Source organism: Muscardinus avellanarius (genome assembly GCF_963383645.1).
Source record: "Muscardinus avellanarius genome assembly, chromosome: 13".
In the NCBI taxonomy this organism is placed as follows: Eukaryota; Metazoa; Chordata; class Mammalia; order Rodentia; family Gliridae; genus Muscardinus; species Muscardinus avellanarius.
In genome coordinates this window covers 94,134,572-94,158,868 of record NC_137799.1, presented here as the reverse complement: position 1 = coordinate 94,158,868, position 24,297 = coordinate 94,134,572, and the positions used below count along the sequence as shown (strand labels likewise).

General features: G+C 54.7%; 1 protein-coding gene across 1 annotated transcript in view; it reads right to left on the bottom strand.

The window, feature by feature from the left end:
- Positions 1-24,297, bottom strand: part of WNK2 (WNK lysine deficient protein kinase 2) — a gene marked incomplete at both ends in the record, with an annotated part of 105,894 nt that overhangs the window by 7,701 nt on the left and 73,896 nt on the right. The window contains 8 exons of the mRNA XM_080709037.1: positions 39-83; positions 5,409-5,507; positions 6,243-6,413; positions 7,302-7,516; positions 9,965-10,650; positions 10,752-10,840; positions 12,683-12,761; positions 12,999-13,834. Coding sequence (XP_080565163.1) covers positions 39-83; positions 5,409-5,507; positions 6,243-6,413; positions 7,302-7,516; positions 9,965-10,650; positions 10,752-10,840; positions 12,683-12,761; positions 12,999-13,834 — 2,220 coding nt within the window. The remainder of the gene's footprint in view (positions 1-38; positions 84-5,408; positions 5,508-6,242; positions 6,414-7,301; positions 7,517-9,964; positions 10,651-10,751; positions 10,841-12,682; positions 12,762-12,998; positions 13,835-24,297) is intronic.

Below are 24,297 nucleotides of genomic sequence, written 5' to 3'. Positions count from 1 at the left end.
TGCGAGGGACGAAGGGGGTAAAAAACCCGGATAATTACTACTGCTGTGTTCTTTGCCTAGGCAGAGACGCTTCAGGGCTGACCCTGTAAAGAAAAAACAAACGACACAAGACCACAGGGTTAGGCGAAACAGCACACACCAGTCACGCTGCCACACGTAAGCAAAAGTTGTCAGTGTGCGGGGAGGGTGAGGAGGGCCGGCCCGGCCTGGCCAGGGGTGGCCCCCAGAGTTAGTATGCAGGCTCCCACGGGCTCTGCTGAGGAGGCAGATGTGCTGGAGCAAGCCTCCAAACTTCAGGGAGAAGCGTTTGTCTCTAGAAGCATATTTGAGAATAAAAAATAAAAAAAAGAGAGAAAGGAAAAAAGAAAGGCAGAAAAATGAAAAAAAAAAAAAAAAAGCACAGCACGCCGCTTGGCATTTAAATACCAGGCTTTTGGAAGCCCCACTGGTAGAGGCAGGAAACCCCATTACAAGTCAGCCCTGGGCCTGCAGGGAGCTGGGCACAGCCTGGGCCAGCTGGCCACGGAGGACACTGAAGGTTTTCCAAGTGCAAAAAGATACATTGTTTTGCAGGTTTGAGGCCAGTTCGGGATCCCAGGTGGCACCTTGGAGGCTACACAGGGGATTGGCTGAGGAAGCAGGAAGGTCTGTCTGTCTCAGGGCTAAGCCTGGTTCCGGGGACGCTCTGGCCCATTTCCTGGAGGGGTGGGGTGAGGCCCCCTTGTTACTGGACCTCCACCAGGGGGCTCTGTTCCCACCATTATGTCCCCATGACACACCAAATGTCGACAGTCAGGGCCTAGGGGACCGACACCAGGAGGTACCGGGGCGGCCTCCCAGGGAGCCACCGCTGGCAGAGAAGAGCCCAAGACTTCCCCAAGGTCACTCGGCAGGCCACGCTAGCTCGGAGGCCCAGACGGGGCCACACTCTGACCCGTCCACGACACCTGGGGCACCTGGTGCCTCTCTTCTCTAGAAGCGCTCTGCCTTCTGTGTGGGGGACAGGTGGACCAACGTCAGCCCAGCTCCCTGGTCTGAGGGGACTGGACCTAGAGCCGGGCTCAAATGCACTTGACTCGATGTTTAGCGGGTTCTACACAATCTCTGAAGCTGCGGTGGGAAAAGAGGAGGTGCTGTTTTGCTGGGGTCCATCACATTCCCGTGGGAGGAGCGAGGCAAGCAGGAGGGATACAGACAGAAACAGAAGCCTGCTGCCTGTGTTTGGGAGGAGCCCTGAGAGCCAGGGCTGCGGCCTGGGCTGACATCCGGAGCTCAGGGCCAGGAGAAGGTCACTGGCACCCGTCGGACCTACTGCAGGTTGTAGGTCTGTCTAGGCGGCAAGAATCCATGTGGGCAGCCTGGGACGGAACAGTCACGCCTGGTTCCACAGAGTGTGCTCTTTATTTTGGTCCCAGGGATGGAACCCAGGGCATTCTACCTCTGAGCCACACCTCCAGCCCTATTTTATTTTTTATTTTGAAGTAGGGTCTCACTAAGTTGCCAAGGCTGCTGGCCGTGAACCTATCCTCCTGTCTCAGGCTCTCAAGTACTGGGATTACAGGCATGGCCCACTGTACCGGGTGAGGAGTGGTGTGTGTGTGTGTGTGTGTGTGTGTGTGTGTGTGTGTGTGTGTTGATAGGGATTGAACCCAGGAGCATTCTACCTGTAAGCTACACCTTCAGCACTATTATATTTTTTATTTGGAAACAGGATTACAGAGGTGTGCTCTTTTATGGAGACTCTGGTGCCCCGGCAACACTTGGGGCCACTGGTAGCCGAGTGCCAGGCTCATTTCTGCTACCGTTAACTGCAAAGACCACCAGACAGGCCAGCTGCTGGCCTTCCTGGGCTCAGGCTCCTGCCGACCCAAGTACACACAGCTCCCGCCCTCCACGGCCCTCCTGGACTCTGGAGCCCCAAGCACAGCAGCTTCTGCCCTCTAGACGGGCCACTCAGGGCGGGCCTCACGTTCCTGGGCAGCACTTGCTATGGATCCCAGGAGCTGTACCTCCTGCTGGGGGCACCTCGCCACAAGGTCTCCGCCCGGCCTGGGCCCTGACCCTGTGTCCCCACTCAGTTCCAGCACTTGCTCTGCTAGACAGCCCTGGGCTCCCGTCCCCACCCTGGCACGAAGGGCAGGCACAGCCAGCTGGGGAGGATGGGTTGAACCAGGCCTCCTCTTGGTCTTGCCGAGGGCCACCCTTTCTGTGGACCTCCGCTGGCAGCAGGAAGGGGGCCGCAGGCTGGAGGATTCAAGGGCAAGGATGTCTAACCTGGACAGGGAGGGTTTAAAAGTAGGTTGGGCCTGGAGCCATTCCTCACACCCGCTTTTTATAACCTAGTTTTCAAATACTGACGAAGTGCACGCGAACCGCGGTGGGGCGGCAGTGCCCGCAGGGAGCCCTCGGCCCAGCCCTCCCAGGCCGCCCACCCTCACGTGTCTCTCCAACAGCACCATCAGGCCTATGCTGGCGCCTGGCCTGAGCACCCTACAGGCCGCGTGTGCATCAAGAGGCACATTCTCAAGCCCAGGAAAGAGCCCACAACCGTTTACGCAGCGTCACAGGGCGCGCCTGGCTTCTGCCCTGTGGTTTGGGGACATTTTGACTTTGCCCTGAGCTCGGGACGCCGGGTCCCTCGGGGTCCTGGGGCCTAGGTGTGTGGCCAGCTGCCCTGCCCTTGGCCCGGAAGCCTAGGCTGCAGAGGTCGGCCCGGGGTGGCCATGGGGAGCACAGGCCCTCCTTGCTGGACGTCCTCTGCTGGGACCTCACCAAAAGCTCGCTCTCCCCCAGGGAGGGACGAAGACATTCTGATGTAGGGCTAGGAGAGCAGTGGGGCTCCTGAGCCACAGGTGGCACAGAGGAGGGATGCCACGAGGACACTGTGTGAGACCACGGTCCTGCTACGGGAGGGGGCTGGGGCGGGCTCAGCCTCTGCCTGGCCCAGGGGAGGCCCAAAAGGAGGTCGGTCACAGGCTGTGAGCACAGCTCTAACAACAGCCACCAGGCACGTAGCCTTTTCTTTGGCCCCAGTGCCCCATCCTTTAGGACATCCATGGCCCCCAGGTCCCCATGCTGTGAGGAGCGGTCCATGGGTGAGCAGCTGGGCTGTGCTCCCTGTGTTCCTGGGGTGCTTGCTCACCCGCTCCCTATCCCCCCTCTTGGCCTGCCCGGCTCTACCCAGGCGGGGACCCAGCCCCCTCTGCCCGGTGGCCTCTCTGCTGAGCCTCACAGAAGCTGAGGCCTCATGGGTTTTGTCTCCCTGGTGCCTTTTCTCTTCCAGGAAACGGGGTGTCACGTGCCAAGGAAGTACTGCAAACTTGCTAGCTTTACCTAGCAAGGGGGCAGCCAAGCCCCTCTCCCTGGCCACGCCTGGTCCCCACGCCCCGGCCCCTCCCCCTGCACCGTCACCCCTGACCCCACAGCCCTCAGAATGGGCAACGCCAGCAGGTTCCTCGTCATCTGCTCAGGGCCTGTCCTTCTCCCGGGGCCACTCAGTCCCATGACTGTGGGTGCCAGTGCCCCGGCCTGTGGGTCCTGCATGGAGGGCTGGTCCTTACAAACCTCAAGGCACCCTCTTTTTAAGGGACAGTGGACGGACAGACGCAGAGCTTGGTGAGAATCCCACCAACTGTGGATCCACACCCCCAGTCTATGCGCCGCACCCGGAGGTGCCCAGAGCAGGCGCCCATCTGGGCTTGGCCTAGAGTGGTTTGGTCCTGGAAGAACTGACTGGCCACGCCTGTCCCGAAAGAGACTGAGGGCCACAGTGTCACAGCATCTGCCCGGCCTGGGCAGGAGGCACGCGCCCAGGATCCAGCCCTGCAAGCCTGCCTCCGGTCCTGAGGCCTTTGTTTATACTGTGTCTCATTTGAAAAAAAAAAAAAATTCCAGACCACTAATTTCTAGTCAAACCATTAAAAATAGGAGCCTGGCAGAGAGGTGTGGACCTCCCAGCACCTCACTACAGTCCCCACACCCAGTCGCCAACACACACAGCACTCCCCTCTGCCTCTGAGCCTGGCCGGCAGCTGTTCAGGACACCCCAGACCAGGGTGCCCTTGACCCTGGGGACCCTGAGCATGCCGGTGCAGAGCTCCAGGGAGCGTGACCAGGGGAGGCTGGGGAGCGGGCAAGCACCGCCAGAACCAAGTGGGCGCGCAGGGCCCCGTGCCGGCCCTGCCAGCTCCAACCAGCACCTGACCAGAGATCAGACAGACACACCACCAGCCAACGCCTCCACCTGCAAAGGGCAGCCTATTTCCAGCGGATGGAAAGCCGTGAGGAAGCCAGGCATCCCCACACCGCCCGGCGCCCTCCTCAGGGCCTGCCCGGGGAGTGGCCGCCCAAGCGGACCTCTGACGGGTGGCAATGGTAACGGTCCCTACACAGACATGGCCTCTGGTCCCCACAAGCACAATGTATCTTTATTGTACAAGCAAAAAGGCACGTGCCCCAGACCAGCATCTCCAATCCAATTTCAAAAAGTGCAATTTTCTTCTGTCAAAAACCCAAAAGGCTAAAAACTCCACAGCTTTGTATTCATGTGCCAATCGTGGTGAGGGCTTAAGAAAAAGAAAAAAAAAAAAAAACACCTGAAGTGAGCCATGGGGGGCAGCCCACAGGAGAGCTGTGGGAAAGGCTTCAGTCTCCTGTTGAGTTGGGGAGAAGAGAGGGTAGGGGCGGAGACAGAGGGAAGCGGACCTCCTCATCTGAGCATGTGGGGGTCTTGGGAGCCCTAGCTAGAGAGAGGTTTTTTTTTTTTTTTTTGGCGGGGCTGGGGACAGAACGCGTGCCAAGCAAGCGCTCTAACCCTGAGTGACACTTCAGCCCCTGCCCTGTGTAATTAGCATCTCACATGCAAGGAGCTAGTGGTGGGCAGATGCAGGGCCAGGCAGAGCTTTGGCCCCCGCGCAGAGGTCCACCCTCAGGGACCTTGGGCTGGATCAGCCTGCTACGTGCATGCCGTCAGAGTCCATATAGCTAGAGAAGGTTGGGGTGTCTTTTTGCTGTTGTTGGAACTGGGGGGGGGCAGCGGACACGTATATAGGCCATGATTGCAACAGAAAAGAAAACGACATCCAACAAAAGAGAAAGGAATTAAGTAAGTGAGATGGCACAGAGTGCCCTGGCGTGTGGGGCGGGGGCCTGGGGCGGAGGCGGCTCCCCCGCCGCGCATGCTTTTGGTGCCGGGTTGCAGCCAAGAGCGTGCACACAGAATCCAGGGCTGGGGCGGGTGTGGACAGTGGTGCTCAACGGAGGGGCTTGTGGGGGTCCTCCTTCTAGACTGAGGAGGGGCGGGCAGGGGGCACCCTACTGAAAGCATGAGAGGTGATGAAGACGGGGTGCGAGGGTGGGAGGGCAGAGGCCGAGGGACAGGAGGTGGGAAAATACAAAAGAATACAGACAGATGGACACAGATACGGGTCCACTGAGGAATCGCGCACGAGGCTTGCTACTAGACTTATAGGCCCCTCTCTCAGACGTTGGGTGGGAAACCGTCCAGCCTGCAAATGAATATAAAGGGAAGAAAACAGAGAGACACTTATCAAGCCCAGGTCGCTGACATCCCTCCTCCTCCTCAGCCACACCAGCCTTGCAATTTAACATCCTGGGCTCCGCCTGCTGACCAGCCACTGACCGTGGAGGGGAGGAGGCGGGGCGGGAACAGAGAGAAGAGGGCGGGCGGGGAGGGTGGGCACCACGTGGTTGCCATGTTTTCTCTGGACAGGGATGGTGAGGCCAGGAGCGCGTCTTATTGAGTAGCTGCTGCCGCCCATGGCGGCGTTGATGAGACAGCGTGTCCTCCCAGCTTGAGAGCTGAGCCCTCGACCCCAGGTGTCCCGTGGACTTTGGAAGGACCCGGTGTTTAGCACCGTGGGGAGCAGGCAGAGACAGGGCGGCCAATGCCTAGGAACAGGCACCGCACAACACAGCAAGATGCCATGCCCTGTCCCTTCCTCGGCCATCAGGCTGACCCCTCCCGGTCCTGGCCAGTTCCCAGAAGCCCGCTCTAGCAAAGCCATCACCTGCCTCTGAGCCGCTTATGGCAAGACCCAGTGATGGGGGACAATGACATCGTTGGCACCCAAAGACTACATCGTTTTTTGTTCCTTTTACAGAGCTGCTCTGCAGTGCCGGCCGCTGCTTGGGCCCCTCTACACATCTGGGCGTGCTCCTGGGACTTCACTGAGGCCCCACGAGGCTGGCACATGCTTGGAGACAGGCAAGCTGGAAATCACCTTGGCCACGCGCTCCGCCTCCGTCACTGGCTAAGCCGGAGCAGATGTCTGTGGACAGGGAGGCCCGCACGGAGCAGGGCTGCTGAGTCTGAACCGCCTTGGCGCACGGGGGCGTGCCAGCGCGGGCAGGGTCCTTAGCGGGAGGGCCTCTGCTGGAGTCAGACAAGTGACCTGGGCGGGGGGAGAAGAGGCGACAGGCACCATGAGGTGCGCTGGGCAGGGCCGGCTGGGGCCGCTCCCTGCTCTTAGCCGTGACCTTGGGGAAGTCCTGTGTCTCCCCGGGACAACGGGCACACAGCCCATCTCCTGGGTCTCTGCTGATTCCCAGCGCCACGTCGGACCAGGGCTAAGCACGATGACAGTGGCCCGCGCACATCCACCGTGACAAGTGGCCCTCAGCGTTGGGGCTAGACACTGAGCTTGTGTAATGTGTGCGATCTGTGGGTAGCTTGTGCTAGGGAGAGCATAGGGTCAGCCTGCCGTGCCTTCCTGCCTGGCAGGCCCGAGGAGGTGGGCTCCCAGCAGGTGCACACCCCAAGGTGCCGCTTAGAAAGCCTCCAAGGAGTCCTCTGCGCCAGCCGGTGCAGCCCCAGGGACCGGCACCACCACGGCTATGCTGGGGAGACACGGCCATGCTCCCCGTCCCCAAAGGCAGCTGCTTGCCAGCGGTGAGCAGGACAGCTGGCGTGTGTCAAACGGGGTCAGATGGGGATGCAGCCTCTGCCTGTCCTAGGCCGCTTCCTCCTTCAGGGAGGGTCAGCGGGGAGAGCGGCCTGGTGGTGGCTGGAGGCACTCACCCCTTCACCTGGGGCTGAGGCCTAGTCCAAGCAGCCTCTGCCTCAACAGGCCCTGCAGCTCTGCCCCTTGGCACAGAGACGGGGCCTCCAGGACCCGCAGACTCTCCTGCTCCAGTAGAAGGAGATCCAGAGGGAAAGAAAGTGAGAAAAACAACCCAAAGCTCTTGCGGGCCTGCAGGCCTTGCGCTGTACCGAGCTCCCAGGCTCCTGCCCCGCCGCGCTCCTCCCCTCCACACCCGCACAGCCCCTCCGGCAGGCCGACCTGTGCTGGAGGCCACAACCTTCAGCTGCTGCACCAGCGGGTTGAGCAGCCTGCCCGCCTTCAGCTTGCTCTTGCTGCTTTTCCTCCGGCGGCCAGTGGGGGGCGCCGTGTGGAAGAATCCCGCGTTGGGCGGAAGCGGCTTGCCCAGGCGGCGGTACAAGGCCTCGATCTCCTGCTTCTGCTGACTTTGCAGCTCTGAGATCTCCTTCAGGTGCCTGCAGGCGGGGGAGAGAGGCGGCAGGGCGGGTGGGCATCTCCTGCAGCAGGGGGCCAGAGGTGGCCAGCCCGTGTTTCCACCCGGACCACACAGAGGGGGCTTTTTTTTAAACTGAGACAGGAGTTACGGGCTTCTAGTTGTCAAAGATCCAGGACCTAACGGCCGCTTGTGTGGGTGCCAGGAAGCAGACAACTCACGCTGACACCTGTGTCTCAGTAAAAGCCCCCAGCATCCACTCAGGTGCGGAGGAATTCACTCGTGCTACACTGAAAGGCTGCCTCCGTCTACCAGGACAGCGTGCACTATTGCGCCATGCGGGACGGCGAGGGCTGGGGAAGGCGTCTCAGAGGAGGGCGGCGCTGCCCAAGTGAGGGGACCAGACACTATTTCTGTGGGGCGCCAGCTGGACACCACCGTGCTGGGTCTACTGCAATGGGGACGGTCACGGCCGTCGCTGGTCGTGGGCAGCTGAAGAAAGGGAGGGAGGCAGCAACCCCCTTGCTGGACCTCCCAGGACCCGCTAGCCACCTCTCTCACTACCTTTGGAGTCACCTGATGCCTGCCCCACGGGGCCCAGGTACCCCACAAGGGCCCCATCCCCCTCCTCCGCCTTTTTATGCTGGGAAAACAGGTCGCTTTCATGGGTGGGGAAACAAGAGGCAAGTTCAGACCGCACCTCCTGCATCTTCAACACTTGTTGAATGTTACTTTAGATACTTAGAAACATCAGTGTGGCTTTCTCCCTACAAACACCAGAGAGAGGTGCAGCGTTTCTTTGCGTGGCTCTGCTTGGGGACGGAGTGCCTGTTCCCAGGGCACACCTGGCTGCCCAGAGGGCTGCCACGTGACAGAGGTGCCACCTACTTGGGACTTGGGGAGCAGCTCTATGTCAAGGATGGAGCGAGTGTCCCCAAAGCCCAGCTGCAAGGGCCTCCTGTGCCAGGCCCCGTGCCTGCTCCCCCAGGGCCCAGGAGTCTCAGGCGTCTGAACCTCAGGCCGGACCGAGAATGGGGGTCCTGAGGCCTGGAGAAATCCCAGTACACCTGTTGGGATCCCTGTGGCCCAGGCCTGTGCCCTCACAAGGTGTCCAGGGTGTCTGTTGCAAGTAAGGCTTGAAATGACTGGCTGCTTCCTGTCAGATGCCACCTTCATCCTGGACTGAGGATCGCTTCTTCCCCACTCCCTTTCTAGAAGATCACCCCTTTCTGTTGGACTCCGTGGCCTGCCGGGGTCTGTTTACCCTCCTCTCTGAATCCCTTCCTCGGTGGTGCTTCTTGGGTCTTCCTGCCCCTCTTCTTGCCTCCCCCTCCCTGGGGCCATCTCTAGGCCTCCCCCTCAGTTTCTAGGCTCCACCCATCTCTAGCCTGGCCCCTTGCACACCTGGCTCTAGGACCCCTCCCAGTGCCCGACTGCTCACGCAAGGTGCAGTTCAGAGCTCAGGGCAACTCCAGTCCCCACCATCCTCTCTTCCACTCTCCTGTCCCCTGTGGTGGCCCCTCATGGCTGCCTTCCTGCCTCCCAACTTGCCCCAGCACTCTGACTGCCTGGGGGCAGTCTCCCGAGAGGCGCAGGAGCCCTGCCCCTCTGCCCCAAAGATTCCAGATAGCTAGCGCCCACTTAGGGCCCTCCACTTCACCGCCACAAAGGCCCATTGGGGACATAGCGCTCAGGGAGACCAGGACTGCCCTTCAAGCCCCTACCCTCCTGCCAGCCCAGGCTGCAGCTGGCCCTTCCTTTTCCTACCTGGCTGCTGTGGGTTCTGAGCACATCTGTCATCTCTCCAAACCTCTCTGCACTGGCCTGCAGACATGGCTCCCGTACACACCTGAGGTTTCTTCCTTTTCTTTTCTTTTTTTTTCTCTCTCTCTCCTTCTTCTTTGGTGGTACTGGGAAATAAACCTAGGGGCATTCTACCTCTCAGCTACACCCCAATCCCCATTTTATTTTTGAAATAGCGTCTCGCTCAGTTGCCGAAGCTGGTCTCCAATCTGCGATCCTCCTGTCTCGGCTTCCCAAGTACTGGGATTTAGGCATATACCACCACACTGGACGATACCCGAGACTTCTGAGCCCATCCAGGCAGAGCTCAGGAAACAGCCTGTGTGCCCTCCCTGTGGAGTCCCATTAGCCACACCCTAGAAGTTATACTGTTGGGCTCCACTCCCACCCCACAAGAAATCTCAGGTAGCAGTAACACCTCGCTATCAGGAGGCAGAATGAACATCTGCTGAACGAGAGGCACGAGTCTCAGGATGCCCTGGGGTGTCCTCTCTCAGGGCCACCCAGGAGGAAGCCTGCCCCCGGGAGCCAGGAGGCAGGACGGAGCACGCCCTGCGTGGAGGACACCAGGGGCTCTGCCCTCACACCAGAGGGTCAGGTCTTACGGGGCTGCTGCCTGCCCAGAACCTCAGCTGTCTGCACAGCCGGGGCAGGGGGATGAACGTACTTCTCCCGCAGACTGCGCAACTCCTTCTTGATGTCCGCATCCTCGAACTCTGAGTCGTTGTCGCTGCTGATGTAGGACGACTGGGAGTGGAAGGAGGTGACGCTAATGGTGGGCACCTTCGCGCCTGCCCTGCTGGGCGTCTCGGGGCCCAGGGAGCCAGCCCTCGAGGACCTGTGCAGGAAGGCAGCGGCCTTCTTCACCAAGTCACTGGCCACGCCACCACCGCTGGGGAGGGAGGCTTGCTTCTGCACCGGGGGCCTCCTCCGTGGGCACTCATCCCCAGAGTCACTGGACGCGGGCTCGCCCACGCCCACCTCGATGGAAGAGGCTGTCTGCACCCGCCGCACGGCCAGCTTCACCTCAGGGCTGGAGGGGGCCTCGTCCAGGTAGACATCTGGCGGTGCGGAGTACCTCAGGCTGTGGGGAGAGGCCAGGGTCCACTCGTCCTGGCTGCTAACCACTGAGAAGCGGCCCACAGTCTGCGCTGGGGAGCCGCCGTCCTGCCCCGGCCACTTCCGAGGGGACACCGAGGCCCGAGCGCCTTGGGTCTGGGGGCGGCTGGGCCCGCTGCCCCCTGTGGATGCTGCTAGGCGGCTGTGCGGGAGCTCGGCCGAGGCTTCCCTGAGGACCCTGCTCTTCCGGTCTGTAGGCTCCTTGTGTGCAGGGCTGGCAGAATCTAGAACGTCCTTGGGAAACAGCAGAAATGAAGAGATTCTATGACAATACCAGCCTCAAGCCAACCTCCGCAGCGGCAGAGCGCTGTGCTGAAAACGTCGCCCGGATTTACCTGGGTCGCGCTGGGCACTGCAGGTGAGTCTGAGGCCACCTGCCCTCCATCGCTGGCACAGCCCAGCGTGTTGCTGGAAGACGACTCTGCTGGAGGAACGGGGCAGCGTTACTGGGGCCGGGGGCAAAGGAAGCGGCAGGAAGGGCGTGAGCCAACAGCATCCAGGGCACCAGGGAACGCCTGCTGCTCCTGCTCCATGACCGAGGGGGATTGGGCAAGATATTTCTGGCCAACTTTCCTGGCTTTGCCAAGAGAAGGAGCCTGAGCTGATATGTGGGGGGCCACGTCCCAGCCCAGAGGCCCACACAATAAGAGAAAACCATGGGCAGGCTAGGGTAGACCAATGTGCTGCAGGAAGACGTGGCAGAAGCCAACAGCGTCTCCAGGGGAGCAGAGGACCTCCCTAGACACACACACACACACACACACACACACACACACACACACACACAATCCGCTTTGCACAGACCATGTAGGGCTGTCAGGCTCCTAGGGAGACCCAGTCTAGTCTCTGTCACACATCCCCAAACCATGGGCAACACTTGACTCTCCTCACATCACATCCCCACGGGGGCAGCATCCACACATTTTTCCATACCCCCAGGGATGGGGAGCCCACTACCAATTACACTCCAATTACACTCCCTGGAGTCCTGATTGTCAAAAACATGTACCTGTTCCAATCTAGATTCTGCTTCCTGGAGTCCCCCCATGAGCTGTGCACTCTGGGAGGGAAGGCTTCGTCACTTGTGGGTCACAGAAGCCGAGCTTCCTACCTGCAAAGGTGGCCTGTGGTGCCCATCTCAGTGGGAGGCCAGCACTGGGTGGGGCCACAGTTAGCTGCTGGGTGGCAGAGTGCAGCCCTGACCCCGCATCTGCGCCCAGTGCTAGCCCCTTTAGAAACCAACCCAACCCCCTCCCGGGTCCTGCGGTCGGACTGCCACACCCCTCCTGCCGGACAGACTGCCCCTGCCTCCAGGCTCAGCTGGATGCCAGCATGCCCAGACACTCCTGTCAGAGAGCCAGCCACACGCCGCAGAAGTCAGACGAGTAGCCTTAGGTGGGAGACTTGGGTGTTCAGATAACAAGGGTCCCCACAGAGGTGTGCAGTGGCCAGGAGCCAGAGGACGCCCAGGAAGTCTTGAGACACCTCTCCCAGCTCCAGCTCCACCCCACATTCCAGCAAAGTAACCACAGGCATTGTGCGAGCATCTGGTAGCTTTGCTGCAGAAACTCAGGGGCCAGGGACGTCCCCCCCGACACTTGGTGACTAAGGAGCCTGGGACAGGCTCCTGATGACATCCCAGCCCCCACTGCCCAGCAGTCACGGCGGCTCCACAGAACCATCCCCCCTGCACTGTGAGCCCGTGCTCCCTTCTAGAATTGTGGGTCTTAACTAAGTCTTGGGCTGTGCCTCTCCCTAGATTCTAGGTCCTCCCCTCCCTCCCTCCCTCCCTTCCTCCCTTCCTTCCTTTCTCTTCCTGTGGTACTGGGGATGGAACCCAGGGGCATTCTACCTCCAAACTACACCCTCAGCCCTATTCCTTTTCCTTCCTTCCTTCCTTCCGATGGTACTGGGGATGGAACCCTTCTACCTCTGGGCTACACTCCCAGATCTATTTTATATTTTTTTATTTGGAAACAGGATCTCTTAAGCCAGCGAGGCTGGCTTTGAACCAGCGTGATCCTCCTGTCTCCGCCTCCCAAGCGAGGGGAATACAAGCGTGCGCCACCACGCCTGACTTATTATTTTTGAAACAGGGTCTCACTGAGTTGCAAAGCGCCTCACTAAGGAGCTGATGCTGGGATTACAAGCACGCGCCACCACGCCCAGCTCAGATTCTCCTACTTCTTAAAGAATAAAGTGTGAAGGTGCGGGTGTAGGCGGTTCTGGCCCCAGGAAAGCTGGAGGCACCTCAAGGGATCCTCACCTGTGGCAGGTAAGGAGGCACCCTGCCCCTGCCCCTCTGCCACGCCCCATCCTGCTGGGGCCGGTTCTGACTTTTCCAGCTGGAAGAAACAGAAACAGGGAAGAGCTGTGAGCCTGACTTGTGAACATCCTGCCACGCTGACTGCAAATCTGCCTCCCCTCCCACCGCCTGTCCTCACAAAGGGCAACAGGTCCCATGGAGTCTCACATGCAGGGCCCCAACAGAGGCCATTTGTGCCTGGCCCTTGGCGGGAACGTCCCTGCATAGCTGGGGTACCCGTCCAGCACAGCCTCGCTGGGGCAGGCCGGGCACTCACCGTGGGCTGGGGCAGCTGGGCAGGGTCCGGAGGTGCTGCTCCAGACGCAGTCAGGGCGGGGTCCCCTGCCAGGGCCTCCCCGTGAGGCCGGTCTCCTCTCAGGGAGAAGTCTCTGTCACTAGCCTCCATGGGGGTCCCCAAGGAGGCAGAGGAGGTGTGCTCCTGGTAGAGCAGGGTCCGCAGCTTCTCATCCAGACTCTTGATAGTGTTGTCCACAAAGCCCACCCTGGGTGGCGGCCCTTCCCCATCGGACTCCAGGGGTGCGGCCTGCGGTGGGGGCGCGGTGGGCCCCAGAGGCGGGCTGGCGAGCTGGGGGGCAGCCACAGCGGCGGCACTGGGAAGCTGGGGTGGCGGCTGAGCCGGGGTTGGCTGCAGGGCCCCTGCTGGGGTGCCAAGCTTTGGTGCCTGAGCTGGCAGGGAGTCCCCTGCGGCGCTGATCTCCCTGGCTGAGGAGGGCTCCCCCAGGCGTGCGGAGCAGGGAGCGGCTTCTGGAACAGAGGAGCAAGGTCCTCGGCCCACACCGGGGGGCTGTGTGGCCAGCAGGCTGTCATGAGTCTCAGCCGGGGGTTGGGGGGTCTCGTGCTTACTGGTTGGCTCCTGAGCGGTCCCTGGGCCCCCTGCCTCCAAAGCTGCCCCTGTTGCTGGCTCTGATGCGGAGCTGGCAGCTGCTGCCGCTGTGTCTGGGGATGCAGTGGTCACAGGAGGCGGGGAGGGTGCCACAGGGCCCGGGGCCCCGCCGGAAGGGTCTCTGGGGGCTGCCTGGCTCAGGAGCTGCTGGCCAGCTGGGAAGCTAGACTTCTCCTTCAAGGATGGCTGGTCTGTGTGAGGCGCTGGGTCTAGAAAAAAATGGGGAGAAGGGCCTTTGTACCTGCAGCCTTTGTACCTGTCCTATCCACCTGGTCCTTCTGTTTACAGAGACACTTCCTCGCCTGTCTGGCCCAGCACTCTGGTCCCTATTCTGGTCCCTGTTTTTTACCCACCAAGCCCCTGGCTGTCTGTGCTGTCTCCACCCAGTGGCTGCCTTCTTGTCTTGTCTTTTTTTTTTTCTTATATTTTCTTTTCTTTTCTTTTGGTTTTGTTTTTGATACTGGGAATTGAACCCAGGGGCATTCCACCTTGGGGATGCATCCTGAGCCCTTTTTATTTTGAAACAGGGTCTTGGTAAGTTGCAGAGGCTGGCTTCGAACCTGCAGTCCCCGCCTCAACCTCCCTGGTACTGGGATTACAGGCGTGCGCCACAGCGCCCAGCAGCTGTTGCCTGGTGAACGGCCTTCCACAGGCCTCTCCCTCTGCGAGGCCAATCCTCACGTCCTGCTCCGCTCCCATCGTGTCTCAGCCAGCGCTGCCTACTTCCTGCTATGGCCTGTTCTCTATCACCCATTGGTTCCCCACCCCAGCCCCCGCCAGGTGAGCGCCAATAGAATGTGGCACTTGTCCACCTGGCACTGGCCCGCCCACCACAAACTTACAGGTGGATTTAAAAGGTAAGGTATTGAGTCAGGTATGGTGGTGCACTGCTGTTATATATATATATACTGTTAACAGTTGAGAGGCTGAAACGAGGAGGAGTGCTGGCTCAAGGCCAGGCTCAGCAACATAGCAGGACTCTCAGCAACATAGCAAGACCCCGTTTCAAAACAAACAAAAAATAAAAAAGGGCTGGGGGTACAGCACGGAGGTGGCTTATCTGCCTCCATGTTTATCTCTGGTTTCAATCCCCAGTACTACAAAAAACAGCAACAGCAAACACACACACACAGACATACACACACATACACACACACACACACACACACACACACACACACACACGGCTAAAGTGTTTTGAGTAACTGGTGGTACACCGTTCACACCCAGGAGCCTGGACCTTCCAGTCCACTAGGCGCGCAGTCCTTGGTAAGGTCAGAGTGCGGACCCAGCAGAGGTGTGGAGCGAGGGACCTGGACCAGAGGGACTGAGGTCCAGCAGAGTGTCAGGAGTTTTGGGGACCTTCAGCTCGCTCCCAGGAACAGTGACAGTCTGAGAAGCGTGGAGGGCCCAGTGCTCCCAAAGCTGTTAGCCGGTTTTTCTTTTATTTAATAAAAACAAATCCTCTATCTTAAAAAGATGAATGAAATTCACTAAACAATAACGATAAAAAATAACGCAGTGGCGGGGGGTTACCAGGACCCTGCAGCTGCCCTCAGCCCTCCAGACTCACAGCACGCCGCACGCCTGCCCCAGGGCAGAGCCGTGAGGAGGGCTCCGGGCCTGTGTGGCCGGCTTTGCCGCAGTCCTGTCCGGCCTGGACGCCACAGTGATGCGTTCATCTCTGACGTCCATCTATTGCTCTGTCTCTCTCCGCTCTGCACACGAGCTAGGCCCCCGCCGTGGTGTTGAGACACACACCTCCGCCTGTGCCAGGTGTGTGCCCAGGGCAAGCGAGGCTGGCGCGCCTCCAGCCTTCAGTGGGAGTGCGAGGCTGCCCCCGGTGGGGGCCGGCATCCTCCCCTCCGCGGTCTCGGAGTGCTCCCGGGCGCCTGTCCATCCCGAGGAGCGTGCCAGGGTTCCACTGTGGTTTGTTTGTAAGAACAGCACAAGAGGCCTACCCTCTGCACAGGTGGGTACGGTGCCCACTCCAACTCCAGCAATGCCCCTGCGTGCCAGATCTGGAACTCCACTTGCGGAACAGACACCGAAGAGCCACTCCCGCAGCCCCGGTGACCTGCGCTCTACTCTGAGTCTATTTGGCCTTGTCGTGGGCGTGCACTCCTGCAACGACCTGTCCTGCTGTGACTGGCGGATTTTGCTTGGCCCACTCTCCACCATGTCGTTGCACGTGACGGGATTCCCTTTTTCCTGGCTGAATAGTGTTCAGCTGTGTATATGTGTGTGGCTCGAGCCGCTCCTCTGTGGAGTTTGTTTCCACGTTGGGGCCGCTGTGGATGCTCCCGCGGTGGACGGGGAGAGCAGCTCCTCCTTCTAGACGCTGCTCTCCACTCTCCTGGACGCACACCCAGAACTGGGATCCTATGGCACTTCTGCATTCGCCCTCTGGGAACCTCCGCAACGGCTGAATTTCCTCCGACTGTATGCAAGCACTCCCATTTCTCCACGGCCTTCCCAATACCTGCTGTCTTGTTTTTAGATAAAGCCATCTTAATAAACATGAGGTGGTATCTCGTTGTGGTTTTGATTTGCCTTTTTTTCTCTTTTTTGTGATACTCGGGATTGAACCCAAGGGTGGTCTACTGTTGAAATACATCCCCAGCCTTTGAAATTTATTTTTATTATTTTATGTGTATGGTACTGGGGATTGAGCCCAGGGTCATTCTAACTCTGAGCTACATATACTGCCAGCGCTTTTTCTAATTTTTTTCTTTTTTTTTTTTTTTTGCGGGTCTGGGGATGGAACCCAAGGGCATTTGACCTCCAAGCTACATCCTCTGCCCTATTTTTTGTATTCTTTATTTTGAAACAGGGTCTCATTAAGTTGCAGAGAGCCTCACTAAGTAGCTGAGGCTGTCTGCAAACCGTGATCCTCCGGTCTCAGCCTCCCAAATGCTGGGATTACAAGCGTGCGCCACCACTCCGGGCTCTAATTTTTGTTTTGAAACAGGGTCTTGCTAGGTTATTAAGAGTCTCACTAAGCTGGGCGTGGTGGCACACGCTTGTAATCCCAGCATTCAGGAGGCTGAGACAGGAGGATCATGGTTCAAGGCCAGCCTCAGCTACTCAGTGAGGCCCTTTGCAACTCAGTGAGACCCTGTTTCAAAATAAAGAATAAAAAAAAGTAGGGCTGGGGGTGTAGCTTGGAGGTAGAAGGCCCCTGGGTTCCATCCCTGGCACCCCCTAAAAAAAAGTCTCACTAAGTTGCTGAAGCTGATCCGAACCTGTGATCCTCCTGTGGCAGCCTCCCAGGTACTGAGATTACAGATGTACCCCATCAGGCCTGGCTAAAACTTTCTTTGAGACAGGGTCTAAGTTGCCCAGGCTGGCCTTGAACTTGTGATCCTCCTGTTTCTCAGTCTCCCAAGTACGGGATTGCAGGCACGTGCCACTGCGCACAGAGGACTTGCATCTCTTTCGTAGTTTCCTGGTCATCTTCATCATCCTCTAATACCTCTTCTAACTGGGGATGGAACCCAGGGCCTCCCACGAGGTAAGAGGCGTGCTACTGACCTGGGTGTAGCTCAGCGGTAGGGCGCGCCACCCCTTGTGGTTTTTAAAAAGCACACCATCCCTTTCTATTCTTTGAGACAGGGTCTCACTAAATTGCCCAGATTGGCTTCAAACTTGTGATCCTCCCACCTCAGCCTCCTCAATAGCTGGGATTAAAAGTGTGTGCCACCACACCTGGCTTGGGCACCTTCTTTTATGACACATATATCCAAGTCTCCTGTACTCAGATATTTTCCTGTTGAGTCGACATTCTTTTTAGTCTGTAAGAGGGCTTTTCTGGCTCAGAATCATTTGTTTATATGTAGAGCAAACATCCCACTCTGTAATTTGCCTATCTGCTCCATCAAATGGTTTTTAATTTCTATTTTTTTGGTACTGGAGATTGAACCCAACGGGCACTTTACCTTCAAGCTCCATCTCCAACCCTTTTTATTCCTTATTTTGAAACAAGGTCTTGCCAAATTGCCAAGGCTTGTCCTGAACCTGTGATCCTCCTGTCTTGGCCTCCAAGTACTGGGGTTACAGGTGTGCGCCACCGGCCTCAGGGAATCAGTGGCATCTCTGGATGAACAGTAGCTCTTTATTTTCAAGTAGTCACATTTAACCAACTTTTAAGGCAGTCTTTTTAAGCGTTCTTTGTTGGACTGTGGCATGTCCCCTACACTGGTCCCAAGAAGATACTTTCCTTTCTTTCTTCTGGGGGCTGGGCCTTAACACCTCTACACTGAGATTCCCAATCCACTTGTTACTGAGTTGTGCGTATGGTATGAAGTTAGAAGCAAGGATTACTCTCCCGCCGCCCATTCACTCCTTTGATTGCAAGACAGTCCTGAGCCCACTGCTGGGCAGTGGGCTCTTCTTGCCAATCACCTGTCTGTCCAAAGACTTGGCTACCTCTGGAATCTCTCCTACTTTGTATCCTGGCCTTAATCTCCTTGTTCCAGGACCAGGCTGTTTCCATGATTGTAGGCTTATGTGATGGTCACATGGTTCAGCAGCACAATACCCTTCTCTTAGAGGCTTCCTTGATTTTTCCTGGCCTTTCTTTTTTTTCTAAGAATACTATATAATCAGTTTGCTGGTGCCCATTAAAAATAGTTTGATTAGAATTCAGCCTATGGATTCATCTGAGGGAGAATTAAGTGTTTATAATATTGAATCTTTCAGTCTATGAACATGGTATATATCTTTCTACTCCTTCCTTTCTTTCTTTCTTTTTTTTTTTTTTTGCAGGACTGGGATGGAACCCAGGGGCATTCTACCTCCGAACTATACCCCCAGCCCTATTTTTCATCCTCTACTTTGAAACAGGGTCTCACTGAGTTAGTTGCAAATGGCCTCACTAAGCAGCTGAGGCTGTCCGCAAATCGCGATCCTCCTGTCTTAGCCTCCCAAACGCTGGGATTACAAGCGTGTGCCACCATGCCTGGCTTCACTCATTTTTTAAAAATTTTTTGCTAATGTGGTATAGTTTTTGGCATAGAGCTCAGTAAGTTGAGAGGACCTCAGAGTTCTCTTCAGTCTTGCAGGGATCACTGTCCTGCACTGCCTAATATTCAAGCTTGGAAAATCACTGTTTCATATATTTTACATGCTTTCTGTTTTCTGAAGGAAAATAAATCTAGTGCCTATTCTTACATCTTGCCCTAAGTAAGAAGTATGAGGGTTACTCTTATTGTCTGTTGTTTCTGCTGATTTTCCTTCATGCTATCTTGCCTCATGACTCTGAAGTTTTAATGGGATAGAACCCAGGGGCATTCCACCTCTGGGCTACACCTCCAGCACGATTTTTTATTCTTTATTTTGAAACAGTGTCTCATTGAGTTGCGGAGGGCCCCAGGATCCTTCTATCTCAGCCTCCCAAATGCTAAGATTACAGGAGCATGCCATGTGCCTGGTGTTTAACTAATATTTTAATTGAATTGTTTACTTATTGATGAGTTTTAAGAATTCCTTATATATTCTCGGTACAAATACTAGGTTAAATATCTAATTTGTAATTATTTTCTCCCAGGCTATGGGTCATCTTTTCTTTCTCTCGACAGTGGTTTTCACAAAGTAAAATATTTTAATCTGGGCGATTTCTTCTTCTCCTCCTTTCTCTCCCTCTCCTCCTCCTCCTCCTCCAACCCCCCCCCCCACCTCTTCCTCTTTTGTGATACTGGGGATTGAATGCAGAAGCATTCTACCTCTGGGCTATACCCCCAGCCCTTTTTAATTTTTATTATTTTGTTTTGAAACAGGGTCTTGCTAGGTTATCGAGAGTATTGTTAAGTTATTGAGGCTGGTCTTAAACCTGCAATTCTCCTGTCTTACATTCTCCAAAGTACTGGGATTACAGGCATGTACAACACACCTGGCTTGGATAACATTTTATTTATCCATTTTTCTTTTTCTTTCTTCCTTTTTTTTTTTTTTGTGATACTGGGGATAGAATCCAGGGGCCTTCAACCTCCAGGCCTATTTTATATTTTGTTTGAAAACAGGGTCTCACTAAGTTGCTGAGAGCCTCACTAAGCTGGTTTTGAACCTGCGTAATCCTCCTGTCTCAGCCTCCCAAGTACTAGGATTACAAGCGTGTGCCACCACGCCCAGCTTTATCCATTTTTCTTTTATGGGGTGTACTTTTTTGCAGTACTGGGGATGAATCCAGGAGCATTCTACCTCTGAGCAACACCCCCAGCCCTATTTTTTAGTCTTTTTTATTTTTGAAAAAGGGGTCTCATTGAATTGCAGAAGGCCTCACTAAGTAGCTGAGGCTGTCTGCGAACCGCGATCCTCTGGTCTCAGCCTCCGGAATGCTGGGATCACAAGCGTGTGCCACCACATGCGACTTGGGGTGTACCTCTGCTATCACATCTGGCACAGGAGACAAAAATTTTGTGTTTTTCCCCCTAAAAGTCACATCACTTTGCATTATACATTTGATCTTTGTTGGGGGGGGTACTGAGGATTGAATTCAGAGGCCTTCTACTTCTTAGGTACACCCCCAACCCCATTTTATTTATTATTTTTGAAACAGGGTCTCACTAACTTGCAGAGAGAGGGCCTCACTGAACTCACTGAATTGCTGATGCTGTCCTTGAACCTGTGATCCTCCTATCTCAGTCCCCCCAAAACCAAGATTAAAGGTGTATGCCACCACACCCAGCTTACATTTTACCTATATATGTGTGTGTGTGTGTGTGTGTGTGTGTGTGTGTGTGTGTGTGTAGTGTGTGTGTGTAGGGAGGGTACTGGGGGATTGAACCCAGGAACATTCTACCTCTGAGCTACATCCCCAGCCCCTATTTTTTGTTCTTTATTTTGAAACAGGATCTTACTAAGTTGCAGAGGGCCTCACTAAGTAGCTGAGGCTGTCTGCGAATCACGATCCTTCTGTCTCAGCCTCCCAAGTGCTGGGACATTTTACCTAAATTGAACTAATATTTGCATAAGATGGGAGGCGTAGGATCAAGTTTTATTTTTGCATGTGAATAAGCTACTATTTGACACCATATATTATTATTGAGAAAACTATCTTTCTCCATTGAACCACTTTTTTTTTTTTTTTTTTTTTTTTTGTGGTACTGGGGTTCCTGGAAGCCCTTCTACCTCCGGGCTACACTCCCAGACCTATTTTATATTTCTGAAACAGGGTCTCTTACGCCAGCGCGGCTGGCTTCGAACCTGCGCGATCCTCCTGCACGGCTGGCTTCGAACCTGCGCGATCCTCCTGTCTCCGCCTCCCAAGCGCGGGGATTACAAGCGTGCGCCACCACGCCCGGCCTTCCATTGAACCACTTTTAAAAATGAAATCAAATGTGCGGGTCTGTGTTGGGGCTCTCTGTTCTGCTCTATTTATGTGCCAGCTTGCAAGACCATCCAGTCTGGAGTACCACAGCTTGTAGGAAATCTCAATATTGGGTAGTCTTACCTTCCAACTTGACTCCTCTTTTTAAAAACGTTTTTTGCTATTTGTGTCCTTTATTTATCTATTTAAACTTAATCATCGGCTTGTCTATTTCTGCAAAAATATCCTGCTTTAATTTTTTATTGGTGTTACACTAAATCCATAGACCAATCGGAAGCGAATTGACATTTTTAATATGTCAAATCTTCCAGGCCATGTGCACAGTGTGTGTCTTCAGTTATTTAGGCCATCGTCGATTATCCCGTCAGGACTTCGTGGATTTTGTGTGCATCTTCTCCTTCCCCTCCTTTGTTTATTGTATGCTGGTGCGTCTTCTCCTTCCCCTCCTTTGTTTATTGTTACTGAAAATGGTATGCTTTCAAATTTTGGGTTTCAACTGCTCATTGCCGGCAGAGAGAAATATAGCTATGTGTGTACACTGGCCATGTACGCTGTGGTCTTGCTAAACTCGTTTGAGGAGATGTTTGCTGTCGGCGCTGTAGAACTTATGTGATGGTCTAAAGATGAAACCATATTGCCTGCCGACAGCAGCAGCTCTGTCTGCCTCTTCACCTCCCTGGGGTTTTATTTGCTTCTTAAAATCTAGCCAAGACCTCAGTGTTGAATAAGAATGGTGAAAATGGACACCCATGCTTTGTTTTCAGCCTTAGGGAGAACACATTCAGTCTTTCCCCACAAAATATGATGTTAGCTGTAGTTTTTTTTTTAATTTTTGTTTTTGTCTTGATGATCTTTATTAGGTTGAGGAAGCTTCTTTCTTTTCCTAGATTCCTGAGAATTTTTATTACAAGTGGACATTTGGTTAAATGCTTCTGCTATATATGATTACATGGTTTCCCCTCATAGACTCTTAATATAGCCAGCGTGGTGGTGCACGCTTGTAATCCCAGTACTTGGGAGGCTGAGACAGGAGGATCACAGGTTCAGCAAGTGGTGAGGCTCAGACCGTTTCAAAATAAAATAGGATTGGGCAAGCCGGGCATGGTGGCGCACGTTTGTAATCCCAACATTTGGGAGGCTGAGACTGGAGGATCGCAGTTCGCAGACAGCCTCAGCTACTTAGTGAGGCTCTCCACAACTTAGTGAGACCCTGTTTCAAATAAAGAATAAAAAAACAGGGCAGGAGGTGTAGCTTGGAGGTTAAATGCCCCTGGGTTCCATCCCCAGACCTGAAAATAAATAAATAAATAAATAAATAAATAAATAAATAAAATAGGACTGGGGGTGTAGTGGAGAGGTGAATGCCCTTGGGTTAAGTCCTCAGTACCCCCCACCCCACCGACAAAGACTATTAATACGGTGAATGAACTGACTTTAACTATTGCTTCTCTAGGTTGCACACACTTTCTCATGGTGTATTGTCCTTTTGATAGGTTGCTGGATTTGACCTGCAAATATTTTATTGAGAAGGTTTCTCCTTTATGTTCATAAGAGATTTTGGTCTATCATTCTCTTTTTGTACTTCTTTGGTTTTAAGCCAAGGTAATGTTAGCCCAGTAGATGATGTAACAAGTGTTTTTTCATTGTCTATTTTCTGGAGAAAATTTTCCTGAATTGATGGCCTTTTTATTATTTATTTATTTATTTATTGGTACTGGGAATTGAACCCAGGGCATTCTACTTCAAAGCTACACTGCCAGCCCTGTTTTATTTTTTATTTTGAAATAGAGTCTCACTTAGTTGCAGAGGATCTCACTAAGTGGCTGAGGCTGGCTGTGAACCTGGATCCTCCTGTCTCAGCCTCCCAAATGCTGGGATTACAAGCGTGCACCACCACGCCTGGCAGGCAATACAATTTTAAATTTCAACTGCTATACGTGTTTTAAAGAACTCAAGGGGAGAAGAACAGTTTAATATACACAACATATATGTATGTATACATGTATTATGTATGCATGTATGTTGAGGGGAAATGATGACTGAACCCAGGGGCAGTCTACTGAGTTACGGCACCAGAACTTTTTAAGTTAATTTTTGTTTTTAATTTTGAAGCAGGGTCTCACTAAGTTGCTAAGGGTCTTGCTAAATAGCTGATGCTGGCCTCAAACTTGTGATCCTCCTGTCTCAGCCTCCAAAGAACTGTTTTTACAGGCCTCTATTCACCAATATTTCCCTCTCCAGTTGATCTACCTTCAGTCCTGCTGTTCCAACCTGGTACCTCTTGGCACCGTTTCCCTTCTGTCTAAAGTTCTTTCATAATTCTTTCTGAGCAGGTGCGCTGGTTACCAATTCTCTCCACTTTCTTTTTTTGAGAATGGCAGTGTTTCAGTTTCATTTTTGAATACAGCATTCTGGACCGTCGGGCATTTCGTTCAGTGCTTTTGAAGTCCCGTGCGGCTCCCTTCCAGACACCTTGGTTCCTGGTGAGGAATCCGCAGCCATTCCGAGGACTGTTTCTTCTAGACGATGTGCCGCCGTTCCTGCCAGCTTCCACAAGCCTCCTCTCCGTCTTCAGTTTTGCCATGGCAATGCCGCGCACAGGTACAGGTTCTTTCAGTTTAACTGGTTTAATGGTTTAACTGGCTTGTTTGGCTTCTTCGATCTCTAGGCTTACGCCTCTCACAAACAACTTCTTCGGCTCCTTCCAGCACTGCCCTTCCTCATTTGTGAGAGACCTCCTGGGCAGACACAAATGTTAAACTGTTATTGTTCAGAGGTCTTTAGCGCTCTCTCCATTTTTTTCTGTCTTTTTTCCCAATGCTCCAGCTGGATAGTCTCAGGTACTGCCCTTTATTTTTTTCTTCGTATCTTCTGTTTCTCTGATGACACTTTCACTCTAGCACTGGCTTCGGGAGTGATTGTGGTTGCTGGCCCAGGCACGTCTCTGACATGGACCTGTCATCTGACGTCCGTGTGATTTTATCATGCGCTGCTTTGGCTTTTCCCATGCAAGTGGACACTTTCGTGGTTTTCCCCTTGCCACAGAACTTTGGATCCTGTTCTGAGCACACTGAATGATGTTAAGAAATCCTGAGTCTTATTTATATCCCATGGAAAATGTTGATATTTTTGCCTTAGCAGGCGACTGACCTGGTCAGATGCAGACTACACGTTGCAGCCGGCTTTCTGTGGGCTGGGGCTGCAAGTTAATTCCGTAGTGAGCACTTTTGCAGGACTGATTTGGTATTCGTCACTTAAGGGCCAGTCCAGAACCAGGGCGGAGGGGAGGGTGTTATCCACTGGCTCGGGTCAGCAAGAAAGACCCAAGCTTCAGGAATCCTCTTT